This window comes from Pimephales promelas, chromosome 7 (assembly GCF_988280905.1).
Source record: "Pimephales promelas chromosome 7, fPimPro1.hap1.1, whole genome shotgun sequence".
In the NCBI taxonomy this organism is placed as follows: domain Eukaryota; kingdom Metazoa; phylum Chordata; class Actinopteri; order Cypriniformes; family Leuciscidae; genus Pimephales; species Pimephales promelas.
In genome coordinates this window covers 26,841,215-26,853,996 of record NC_142775.1, presented here as the reverse complement: position 1 = coordinate 26,853,996, position 12,782 = coordinate 26,841,215, and the positions used below count along the sequence as shown (strand labels likewise).

At 39.3% G+C, this 12,782-nt stretch overlaps 2 protein-coding genes across 2 annotated transcripts; both read left to right on the top strand.

The window, feature by feature from the left end:
* The first annotated feature begins 798 nt into the window (after window positions 1–798).
* Window positions 799–3,368, top strand: vtcn1 (V-set domain containing T cell activation inhibitor 1). Its single transcript, XM_039651637.2, has 5 exons — window positions 799–968; window positions 1,065–1,129; window positions 1,215–1,574; window positions 2,438–2,695; window positions 2,932–3,368. The coding sequence occupies exons 1-5, from the start codon at window positions 937–939 to the stop codon at window positions 3,036–3,038; spliced, it is 822 nt and encodes a 273-aa protein (XP_039507571.2). The 5' UTR covers window positions 799–936; the 3' UTR covers window positions 3,039–3,368.
* A 1,701-nt stretch (window positions 3,369–5,069) lies between these two features.
* Window positions 5,070–11,407, top strand: trim45 (tripartite motif containing 45). The gene is made up of 6 exons (XM_039651421.2): window positions 5,070–5,718; window positions 6,611–7,362; window positions 8,844–8,973; window positions 10,102–10,216; window positions 10,341–10,467; window positions 10,560–11,407. Exons 1-6 carry the CDS (start codon window positions 5,243–5,245, stop codon window positions 10,709–10,711), a joined length of 1,752 nt encoding a protein of 583 aa, XP_039507355.2. The 5' UTR covers window positions 5,070–5,242; the 3' UTR covers window positions 10,712–11,407.
* The last annotated feature ends 1,375 nt before the right edge of the window (window positions 11,408–12,782 follow it).

Here is a 12,782-nt window from a genome sequence, read left to right as displayed (position 1 = left end):
TTAGGAAAAGTCATTAAATTTGAAGCAAAATAAATAAATAACAATATGTTTTTACAGACGTTAAACATTGAATGGGGTCAAATTGACCCCAAGGATAATAGGAGGGTTAAATGGATTATTGTAATCTAATATATGGTTCATGGTATTTACAGATTATTGTAATTGGCTACTTTAAGTGCAGGGACAGAAAACAAGTGAACACTGAAAGAACAGAAGATTTGACTTACATAATTAATGGTTACTACTCGTTAAACTCAAGTTAAAGGACCTGAAGTAATCTGAATTTTGTGCTTTTAACTGTTTCTGATCTCAAACAACACATTCTAGCAGAGAGCAAGACTGCTCAATGAAACAGAACTGAATGTGCACAGACCTAAGGGTCGTCAGTGGGGTTTATGGGCCCTTGTACAGTTTATTGCTTTCTGTCTAAAGTTTAAATCGCATTCCTGGCTCTTGTGTGCTCTTCTCTATGTGTGACTTTTATAATCTAAGTCATTACCTGAAACAATACAGTCTGTATGGTGGCTCAAGGACGCTAAAGGATGATGGTTTTAATCAAGGTAAACATCCAGGCAGGTGTGTTGAGGCAAGTCGAAGCTAAACTCTGCAGGACAGTGGCCCTGGACTGAGTTTGGACACCCTTGGTTAAGCCAGTCTGACTTCTAACATTTGCAACTGTTCATGTCATAACCACACGACTCTTGCCAAACTGTGTTCATGAAGTGTGTCAGGACACTCCTCTCAGAGGTAATATTGACAGAGGGAGGAGGTGCTGATCTCTTTCAGTGGAAGTACAGTTTGAAACTAGTCTACGGGATTAGGAAGTGCTCGTCCATCTTAGCCTGTTGATTTACTATGCCATCGGCAGAGATGATGAACAGAGTGGAACATCGATTCATCAAAGATACTGCTCGAAAGTAGGAACAGATTACCAGAATGGCTTCAATTGGACAAATAATCTTTTCAAGGTAGAATGAGCAACTTTTTCAAACAATTTCAGTTTGAAGATTATAGTGCAATTAGTCCATACTGAATGTTTTTCATCAAATGTATGTCTTTTGCAGTATGATTGTTCTGATTGTGGTCATTTCTGGACTCATCATTTTCATTTTGGCTATTGCATTTTCAGGTTAGTAAAATATAAACAGTTTGCATAGTTTGTACAACATTTAGTAGTTGATGTAAAAACTAAACGTCTATGTTTGATTTTGAAGTGTCCCAAGGTACCGTTGAGAGCAGCAGTCCCTCTATTGTGGGGAATCTTGAGGAGGATGTGGTCCTGGATTGCAGGTTTCTTAGCAACAGTGGCAATGAGAAATTGAGTGATGTGTCAATTACTTGGCTAAAAGATGCTGTCAGTGGTGTGGTCTATGAATACAAAAACAAAGCAGCCCAACTCCAGGGGCAGAACAAACAGTTCAAAAACAGGGCTCAACTGTTCTCAGATGTTATATCAACTGGCAACGCCTCCCTTCTGCTGAGAAATGTGAAGATGGAGGATGAGGGTGTGTATCGCGTCACTGTCAATGCACCAAAAGTCTCAGGGACTACGAGCGTTAACCTTAGAGTTGCTGGTAAATACATTCTTTATTCATTTATTTCAAAGTAAATAAATATTTAAATCCACATATCTTATTTCTGCTTTATAGATCCAAAAGTAGGCGACAACAAGTAAGTCTCAATGAGCGGGTCACTGAATCATTCTCTAATTTGATTTGTTAAAAACCCTGATTCACTGAAATCCAAAAAAAGCTTCTGGCTGCATCCGAAATTGTATACTTTCTTGATAGGTACTTATTTTGAACAAGTAATTACTTCACGACCGCTTAAAAGTATATCTTTAGTACGAGTGTAGTATGACTGTAATCGGGATCAGCCATGTTGTCATTATCAAATGACCTACCACCGGCAGTTGTCCACTGTCATTCATAAATCCTCTCCGGTTGTCTCATGGGATAGTACAGTTCCCTTTCAAGGGAACTTCGAGCTGCGTCAAACGCTGTGGGAATGCACAGCGTTTGACGCAGCGTCTCTTTCCCTATCAGGGAACTAGGGTTACATACGTAACCGAGACGTTTCCATTGTATGCAGACTTCAGAATCGCGCCACTTAAATGATTTGTCCTAAACTGATTCATAGGAACTAAACTATTGTGTGCTCAGAGATGAACAAAATTATTAAAATTACTGAATCAATCTGACTATCTTTGAATGCACTGGAAATTGCTAGTAAATTTCACAATTAATCACAAAGTAACAATGACACAAATTATATGTAAGCAATAAGGTACTCGAGGCAAGTGCTGCATCGTGAATAAGTAACGGCTGAAGGGGTTGCAGACTTTTTCACGATACATGCAGCACAGTCTCGTACCTTATTGCTAACATATACACACATTTAGTGTATATCTGATCTGCTCATATCTGTTTCTTTGCAGCTTTCACAGCTCCCACATTTACTCAAAGGGGAAATGGCTCTCTTTTTGCTGAGGCTCATAGATGGTTTCCCAAACCAGAGGTTAGCTGGATGAGTCAGAGTGGGCTGCTTTTAAACAGCAGCACCAATTTCATCAACATCAACGCTGGAATCATGCAAGTTACTAGTGTCCTGGAAACCCAAGTAAAAGTGGATGATATCTACACCTGTCTTATCGAGAACGCTCTTGTGAAAGCTATCTCAGAGGCAACTGTAACAGGTAAAACCGTAGATATTGACAACAAAATGTAAAGACTAGTTGTTAAGAAGGGCTCACCCATAATCATAATATTTACACAGCATATAAAATCAAATTTGTTAAAACAACTTTCTGGACAGAATGGACAAACAAATTGTGTCACTCATTAAATAGAATGACACGTGCAGCATGTTGATCAAATCATGAGTTTCTGTCTTAAAGTCAACATTGTTTTTTTCTTTATGATTCTTCTTCAGCAAACAGAGTGACGGAGAAGACATACTTCATTTTCAGTGCTGCATCTACAAAAGTGTCATCCTTACAACTTCTGTTCACAGTCATCCTTCTTCTCTCTGTAACCTAGACAAGTATCTCCAGTGGTTGACTGATGTTTCCTCAGGTTGGCTGCTGACAGTACAAAAATGCAATCTATTAATCACACATCCTGAACGATAATGACATTTCCCAATAAAAACAGAAACTGTATTTAAAAAAAAAAAAAAAGTACATGAGATTTTTGAAACCTGCAATGGACATATCTAAATCCAAATTCATGTTTCACATAAATCCAATGAATTATTTCATATGAAACATTGTTATTGACAAAATGTCAGCTAATCTGCAAACATATGTGATATTTATTATTGTTCACATATTACCTTAAAATGTTCTTGGAAAAATGTTTGTATTACCAATAAAGGACTTTCTTTACACTGATTTTTTTCTTATTTGAGACATTGTACAGTATCAGTATCTCTTTTATTATCCTATTTTATATAACCACAATAAGCATGCCTATAAATTAATTGATGATAAAAAGGTACAATTTACAAAAAGGTCACTGTAATGAATGGCAAGAGGCAAGCTGTAAGGACCCAAATGCAAACTTTAATTATATAACTAAATCAAAAAACAGGCAAGGCATGAAACCTGGCAACCTGGACAAGAAACATTCAATGTACAACAAAGACACAGGGCAAACAAAAGGGCTTAAATGGGCTATATGCACACATAAGTTCCGCATTTGATGCAAAGATGCTCTTCAATTTCCGGTTGGGGAGATTTAAAACGGAGGAAAACCGAGGAAAATGGGATTATGGCAGAGTCTTCCAAATTTACTGTCCTCCCATCTTTGAAACGAAACTTTATACGTTTAGATGTAATTAGTTATGTTTATTTAATATAATTTAAAAAAGAAGCATAAACACAATGAGGGGTGTCTATTTTGTCTGTTTTAGTGACTAACGTTTCTTTAGTATAACCATAGAGTATAAAATCCAATATACATTCTCGGTATAGCATTAGACTCTACAATCGGCAGAAGTAATCCAGCATCGACCTTCACGGAAATACTGCCGTGCATATAGCCCGTACACTGACTAATTACAAGACAAGGAACACCTGTGAACAATGATCAGACAATTAACAAAAGACAAGACACACGGCAGGACCACATGACAAACAGGGCATGACATGACAGACAAGAACAAGGAACAAGACACAACACCCACAGCATGATAGCCCCTCCCTTATGGGTGGCTCCCAATGCCAATCAAGGCAAAACCACAATAGTTCAGGAGGGTGGTGAAGCGGAGGCAGCCCGGGGGAGGGATGGAGGGCCAGACCTGTATAGGGGAACGAGTCCAGGACATTGCAATGGGCCATGGAGCGTGGGCGGACCAGGGCGGAGCAGGCGACCGGGGCAGAGCAGGCTGTGCATGCGGCCAGAGCGGAGATGACCCTACGGGCAGCCTTTAGGGCAGCCACAGTGAAGGCGGCAGTTCAGGAGACCGCGTTGTGGCGTGTTATTTAATGTTAAATCTTATTTAATATTAATTTCAACATTTACTAATATAGTAGGCTAATTAAAACAAAACTTGTATCTGTTAATATGGACCTGAGCTAACATGAAATAATTAACCTTTGTATTTTTTTCAACGGTCAACAAAGATGAATAAATACTTTTACCAATGTAGGCTATTGCTATGATTTTATTGAAACATTAATGATAAAGTGGCACCGATAACAAAAGACCTTTGCTATAATTGCTGACTATAACCAATACAATGACATTGTCAAACCTACATCCAAAATCACTTCTAATACATTGTATATTGTTATTAGGCTATTACAAATAGTCTCCATGGTTTATTATAAAAATGGCAATATTTAAAGGAACTTTTGCAAATGGATTAATTAAGGGTATTTTGTAAAGGAATGAATTACATTTTAGCAAGAAATAAAGCATGAACTGCAAATCTTGACCTGTGAGTGGTGGTTTGATCTGTCTAGCCAGAAGATTGGGGACTGGCTAGAATCATAGACAGTAAAGGCTAGAATAGGTCAGATTTCAGGCTACGCCCCCAAATGTGAACGCATAATATGATTGGATGGCGAGACACGTTCTCAAATAACATGGGTGAAAAAGTTAACTCTCTCAGAAAGTTTGGACTGAGTTACATTTTTTTTGTAAATACTACCAAAAGCAGGCTACTACTGTCGCGTCATCATTTGTTTTTGAATAAGCGCGAGTTATAATAAAACCCTCATAAAAAAATAATAACTACGATGTCACTTTGCAAAGAGCGATTAGTTCAAAAAGAAAAGCGAGAAACCGTCTTGGGTGAAAGCAATGGGGACTCGGGAAAGAAGTCCAGACCGGTCTGTGGTGTTTGTAATCGGATGTATCGAGACCCTAAAATCCTGCCTTGCTTGCATACTTTCTGTGCGGACTGCGTTCGCCAGCTCGAGCCGTTTTCCGTGCGTCGCATGAACGGGGAACGACGATCGCCTGAGGATGAGACGCACGGACACAACTCTGGCTCCACGATTCTGTGTCCTGAGTGCGATTCAGAGGTGAATCTGCCGCCCTCGGGTGTGGATGGGCTGACCACTGATCATCTCGCGCTAGACGAGGTTTTCACGGAGACATTGCTAGTCGACAGCAGCAGCGTTTTGTGCGACTTGTGCAGCGACAGTAACGCGGGGAAGCGCTGTGAGGTGTGCTGTGTCAACCTATGCGACTTCTGCAGTCAGGCCCACAGGTTAGTTTATCGCGACACGAACTGTTCTTGTTATTTCAGAAAATTTAAAGACGGTGACCAGATTAGAATTTGGGTAAGGGTCAAAGGTCAAGACCTATGGTTATTCAGATGTAACATTACACCTTGAATGGTCAAAAATGGCTGTCCCAAAGACGTGTCCTGTGTGAACTGAACACCCCCCTAATGCATTCTCTACTTCATTTAAACAGCCATTGCAAAATGGTGCATTCAAGTTCTCTTGTGAAGTTTGTTTACACAAATTGTTAAGTCATAATTATAATGCCAGGTGCTTTCAATGAATATGGTCAGATTAATCTGCACGTTTTCTTACAAAAAAATAAAGCAAGAACTTTTCTTCTACTAAATGATGAAGAATGCATTGCATATCATCATGTGTTTTTCTTTGTTTTTGTAATCGTAGTAAACTGAAATAAACTAAATTGAAGTGAAATACATTTTGTTAATGTTTCTATTAAAACAACTAAAAAAGACTTGGTATTCTAGCGCAGAGTAAGTGCATTTATTCAACAACCACAAATTGTGACCATGACTAAATTGCTTAATCGTGGTATATATATTCTATCATAACTGTTCAATGCTACTGTATTTTGTACACTATCGTACATTTATGCAACTTATTTAGTTTTATTGTAAATGAGGGGGGGGAAATCATTCTTATTACAAATGTACTGTCAACAGATGCATCATTCTTTGATTCCACCATGTTTTCTCTATGAAATGCCCTGAAACTATGGGCTTAAATAAAATCCAGGGATTTTCCCTAGAAATTACAAATTTGTGGTGGTGTTAATGAGCATTCAACTCATAAATACAATCTTTTCATTGTGACTTGAATGCAAACTAAGTCCTGTAATATGTATCTTCCCTGCAGGAGACAGAAGAGGACCTCCTCTCACTCTATCCAAAGCCTACAGGAGCTGAAATCCCAGGGTCGTCTCACTAGACCCATCCTGTGCTCGCTGCATCCTGGTCAGGAGTTACGCCTCTTCTGCGAGCCATGTGACCTCACTGTGTGCCTGGAGTGTGCGGCCACCTTTCACCGTGACCACCACTGCAGCTCTGCCCATGAGGTCATCAGTCGCCATGGAGATCGCATCAGGGGTTTGGTCGTCAGGAGCTTGAGGCCTCGTCTTGCTCGTCTGGAGGAGTCAATGAGATGCGTGGACACATCCCAAGAGGCTTTGCGGGCAAGGACTGACACATTGGCGGGTGAGATTCGGGCGTTTGCTCGGAGTTATGCCAACGCTGTGGAGGCACATTGCTGTTCGCTGCTGCGGTCACTGGAGGACTTGAAAATGCAGCGCAGGAACCAACTCCATCTGCAGAAGGCTCAACTGCACCAAGCCTTGTCTGACGTCCGTGGGGGAGTGGACTTTGCAGAACGCCTGCTCATGTGTGGTTCAGATGCCGAAATCCTCAGTGCCAAAGGAGTTACTATGAGGAGATTGATGAACCTTGTAGAGTCAGGATACGATCCACACCCAACGACGATCACCCACGATAATGCCAGCAGCATCTGTTTTCTTCCTCAGGAGAGTGCTGGGGAGATTGAGGGATTTCCTGTGGTTGGAGTTCTACATGCCAAGACTTTGGATCCCAGCAAGTGCACTATCCAGGGAGAAGGTGAGAGTAGGTCTGGGCTGCGTTTAACTCCACTTTTAGACATAAGCTTGCAAACTTCCCTAAGCACTTCCTTTCAGGGGAATTGCCTCCACCATTTTGAATGCGTTCAGCTTCGTCGGGTGGATGAGGGAAATGTTATTTGGACACACCCTCAAACCCTCGATTTTACTTGTATGTTTAGATCCATTGACCAAAATCCAACACAATTGTGACGTCTCAACAGTAATTTTTACGGCAGGCTCCATAGCAAATTCCTAGTGATCAAGTGGGCTTAGGGCTTTCCATTTAAACACATTGCCAGGGTTATGCCAGTAGTGGGCATTCGTGCAATGTAATATACATACATCCGAGTGAACGAGACAGTGGGGGAAGGACATAAAAAAGTGGATGGTGTGGTGTGGAGAGACAAAGTGCTTGTCGCTGAAATCATATTGCATGGTTAGGATGTGGTGTAAGAGATTTAACACCGCTGCCAAAGGAAGACCCCAACTTTAAAGGAATAGTTCACCTGTTCTAAAGTTTCCACCTGGAAATTGTCAGTTATTGATGTTATTCCAAAAATTAAGACTTTCTTTAATCAAAGAAGCACCAGAAATTTTGCACTGTTCTGATCGCTCTTTCCATGCAATTGGAATTCCATACAAGGTATGAGAACTGATACTTATAAACATGACACACAAGCACCATTTAAAGTAAATTAAAACCATAAAAATTGGATACTCCATTTTGGGTGGAGTATCCCTTTAAATATAACTTGGACCACTTTTATGACGTTTCATTTTAGAGCTTGACAGTGCCATTTCTTTTTAACTTTCATTATATTGTTATTATTGAAATATATTTCCAAGAATGTATGTTCCACAGAATAATGTCATAAAGGTTTGAAATGAAATGAAGGTGAGTAAATAAAAGAGAATTAAAAAAAAAAAAATTAACTGCTTCTTTTAAAGTGAAATCTGATATAAAACTGTACTTTTATGAGCTCCTCTCCCTCTGAATTGGGTCATTAGTCTGTTTTGAATCATGAATGACGTTACTCAAGAAACTGTGGTAACATGTAGTAGAGTTTGGTTTTGTGACTCTTCTGTGGAATCTTAAGGTCTTTGTCAAACACATGACGGTTCAGTGAGTGCACATTCCTCAGAAACCGTTTCAGATGAAATTGTATATTTTAAGTTTTCTGTGCAACAAGATCTGAAGCCTGAAAGAGAGACTTTAGATCCACTTTTGTTCCACACACAGATGCATACACAAGTGCACACAACAAAAGGGCTAGGGCATGACACTGGGATAAATAGCAGTTAACATTCCTGGCTACTATGACAACAACTCAACCTTTTCATGTACTGGTCTGGTGCTGTGTCACTTTTCCAGCTCTGTCCCAGCATGCCACATGCAGGTTTACCTCGGTAGGACAATATACTGCTGCTTGCCTTTATTTTGATATTGATATTTATCACATTTATTTATTTATTTATTAGGTGTGGAGCGAGGTCGTGAAGGCCAGCGGGACGAGTTCACTCTGGTTTGCAGGGACTCCTCTGGAGAGCAGATGGGCCGAGGTGGAGACCCTGTGCTGGTCAGCATAGTCCACAAGGATAGGAAGGATTGGTGAGTACACAGGGAAAATTAAGACCACCACATTTTTAAAAATGACAGTAGATTTGCCAATACTTATAGATTCTACACTTATAACCATTAATGCACATGCCATTTTATCAAATTGAAAAAAAAAATGTTTGCATACTTTTATAATATTTCAGTTTTTATTACTTGATATTTAGGCCTGAATTAAAGTACTTTAATTGCATATTATGTTTTCATACATTTGGATTACACAATGATTAATTTAAACTAAGTATTTAACTTGATGTGATGCATATTGTCAGTGTAACAATGTTCAAGTTTCAGGGATGGAAGAGGACAGGGCTTGTGGAGACTGTGGGTTTTTATTGGAAAAAAGTAAACTGAACAAACTCAAAGTTGTGCACACAGCACTATGTAAAGAAATTGAATTCACTAGAATCAGCGGTCACTCAAATCATTCTCGCAAACAAATTCCACCACCGGGGTGGGCCACGGAATGGTCCAGGAGGACGGGACCTAGGAAGGAGAACAGGACGAGCGGGAACAGGAAGAAAAGGAGGAGAGAGAGAGAGCACGCCACCAACTGGTCCTCCTGTGCTGAATGGCCAAGTCCAGCGACGTCAGTCAGTGGCACTAGACCCACTCCGCCGTCTTCCTTGGCAGACAGGCGATGAACTGCTCCAGTACCACGTGGTCAATGAACTCCCCGATGTCGCTTCCCTCAGCCAGCAGCCACTTGCGGCAGGAGTCCTGGAGCTGTTCAGCCATCACAAACGACCAGCCGCTCTAGCCCATATCCAGGGAACAGAACCGCTGGAGGTGTAGAAGTAGAACAAAGTCAACAGTTTCATTACGATTTGAATGGATAAAATCCTGAGCAAATGTAGAATCCATTCAATTGTAGAATGGGAGCAAGTGAGGGACCCTAAGAACCATCTCTGACTATAGGGTGTCTAACTTTGTACAAAAGGAGCAACTTCACTTACATTAGGGGTGGTATACTGTAACAGGACTTGAGTTTAGGATGTTTTGGGTTCATTCTGACAGACTGTCACTGCTACACTGCAATAAAAGTTCTCCATTAAGATCTTCAATGTCCTCATCATTTTTTATCACCTCAGAATGTGACTCCTCTTTTCCCCTCTCTGGCAGCTCTGTGGAGGTGTGTGTGGTGGATAACGGTGATGGCTCCTATGGTGTGTCTTACACCCCGGCTGAAGCAGGTCTTTACTCTGTGTGGGTTTGTGTAAAAGCACAGCACGTCCAGGTAACTGTCCAGTTAAACCAAAACCAGCACGTGTCTTATAATAACAACAAAATTATTGGCCCGTTTGAAGGAATATCAGTGATGCTGGGAGGGGACTGACATTCCAACAATCTGTGTTTTCCAGGGATCACCTTTCGTGTTAAATGTGAAGAGGAAGTTCAGACGCCACTGTGGCGTATTCCATTGCTGTTCCTTCTGCTCTAGTGGGGGCGCTAAAGAGGCACGCTGTGGCTGCACAGGGACCATGCCAGGTACTGTAGTACAAAAATATTTTTAATATAATATGTATTTAATTACATTAAAGGGAATGTGTTTGTGTGTGTGGGTGTGTGTGCGCATTTAGGAGGTTTTCAGGGTTGTGGACATGGTCATAAAGGACACCCTGGTAAGCCCCACTGGTCATGTTGTGGAAGCGTAGTGGAGGCTTCAGAGTGTATTCTACATAACCTAGGCAGTGTTTCTCCTCGTGGGCATCTCCGGACTGTAGAGCTCTGAGACAACCAGAAAATATACTCTGTCTGATCAAACTTGTACCATAAACCATTAACCAGTCAACATATAAAGCACAAATTCACATTGTGCCTTTCTTGTTGCCTTTATTCATACAGTGTAGTTCTCATTATTTTGAAAGATTCAACTTTTTAGGTTGTCCATAATTTGGGTGTGTTTTTTTTTTTTTTTTTTCAGCAGTGCCAATATTTATTGTGCCCCTTAATCATGGCAGATAAACAGCAACTTAAATTATGTCTGTTCTATTACCAATGTGCCAACACTAATTCCTTTGTTTCAGTATTATAAAGATTTAAGAGCTGTTTTATTTACACATTCAGAGCTACTATATTTTCATTTGTGTTCACAATAAATATTTTTTATCCAGAATTTGATACTAATTAGCATTTGACAAAACATTTTAGAAATGTCGGTGGATATTTGTGTTAATGTCTGTGGTATTGTTTTATGCTCTTTTTTTATCATAATCATCATGTTTCCTTTGATAATACCCTTTTATATAAACAGTGTGGTTTGTATTATTATAATGCTTTATTTTTATACATGTGCATGACTCGATTTCACAGACTGCGTTTGTTATTATGCATCCCATTGTATATTAGCTGTCTTTGTGAATGCTGTACTGGTACCTCGGATTAAACAACTCTTACCTCTCCCCTTGTAAGAGTGGCACTTCTCCAATTGTGAGTATGTTTGATTGTGCTAATGTGATCTGCATAGTGTATTTTCTTTGTAGTTGGGTCCATAAAACGCGTATCGGGACAAATAAAAGGTTTTTATTACTTAAATATCTACTTTAGTTTTCACCACCATGTGGTTTACTTTACTTATTGAGCAAAATATAATTTAAATCAATGCAGTTATTTGGTTTGCTGTTTTCATTTGTGCTGATTTTGAGCACAGACTTTGAGAAAAGGATTAAAAACATCAACACAATTTAACTCAGTGGATCTGTTATGCCACATACTGGATGGCTCTTTCTAACACTAGATGGCAGCTGTGCTTTGTGGGGAAGTTACATTGCTGTCTCTTTCTCTCCAACCAACCTTACCTATGAAAACTTTCTCTGGCTTTAAAGCAACACTAACCCTTATTGAAAAATATAATCTATTAAATATGTCATTATTATACATATTTCATTTGTGTATTATGCTGTTTGCATAAAATTATACATTTTAAGTGTCAATGTGACCACACAATATTTAAAACATTTTGTTTTTCACAAATTATATTACAAAAAATATACATTTATAAAATGTATACATTATATAATATTTATTCACTTTAAAAAAAGGAGCCTGTGAAAGATGAACTCACAAAGCAGTGGATTAAAGTAGAAATCAATCTGATTCGGAAGAACATGCACTCTTTATACCTTCAGTTTTCTCCGAGCTCACACAGTCAAGGACATGAGTAGTACTGTAAGCCTGCAAACTCTATTTTATCACAACTGTACAATGTAATATTTGGATTTATCTATTCTGATGATGGACTTTCATAAAAAGTAGTCTTTTTCATCTTAAAACCCCATCATTAATACCCCTAGTTTATAATTATGCATGTAGACACACACATATGGTCACCCTAATTTTGTGTAATTTTGTGTCTATTTATATAACAGGAAAAGCATAGGGTTACCTTTTTTAAATGTATACATGTAAACTTGTGGTATTAATAAAGAAAACATTTTCCCTTTACTTTCCCTATTCCTAAAAAAAATTAAGATGAAGATTCACATGTCCCAGTTGTAAAAATCACAACTATCATTGACATTTTTTTTTTTTTTGATTGACAGATATAGAAGTCGTGTTATATCTAATTTGCATTTCAGAGAAGAATCTCATTTGTGACCCACATATGCATTCTACAGGCTTAAAGTAACTATGCATTAATCTGCATTCATAGGGTTTGACAGAACACATCACAGTGGGCTGTCTCTTTGGGGGGGAGGGTCTGTTACACTGATGCCATGATCTGGATAGAATCTAAATGGCTGTTGAAGAAGAGAAGCGGCAAAGTGTGTCTTTATATCTTGATGTAGGTGAAGAACGTGGTC

Coding starts and splice junctions, on each gene's coding strand:
- vtcn1 (XM_039651637.2), top strand. CDS start 937: ATGGCTTCAATTGGACAAATAATCTTTTCAAG. Junction 969..1,064: donor GGACAAATAATCTTTTCAAG/GTAGAATGAGCA, acceptor TGTCTTTTGCAG/TATGATTGTTCTGATTGTGG. Junction 2,696..2,931: donor CTCAGAGGCAACTGTAACAG/GTAAAACCGTAG, acceptor ATTCTTCTTCAG/CAAACAGAGTGACGGAGAAG.
- trim45 (XM_039651421.2), top strand. CDS start 5,243: ATGTCACTTTGCAAAGAGCGATTAGTTCAAAAAGAAAAGCGAGAAACC. Junction 8,974..10,101: donor CACAAGGATAGGAAGGATTG/GTGAGTACACAG, acceptor CCTCTCTGGCAG/CTCTGTGGAGGTGTGTGTGG. Junction 10,217..10,340: donor TAAAAGCACAGCACGTCCAG/GTAACTGTCCAG, acceptor TGTGTTTTCCAG/GGATCACCTTTCGTGTTAAA.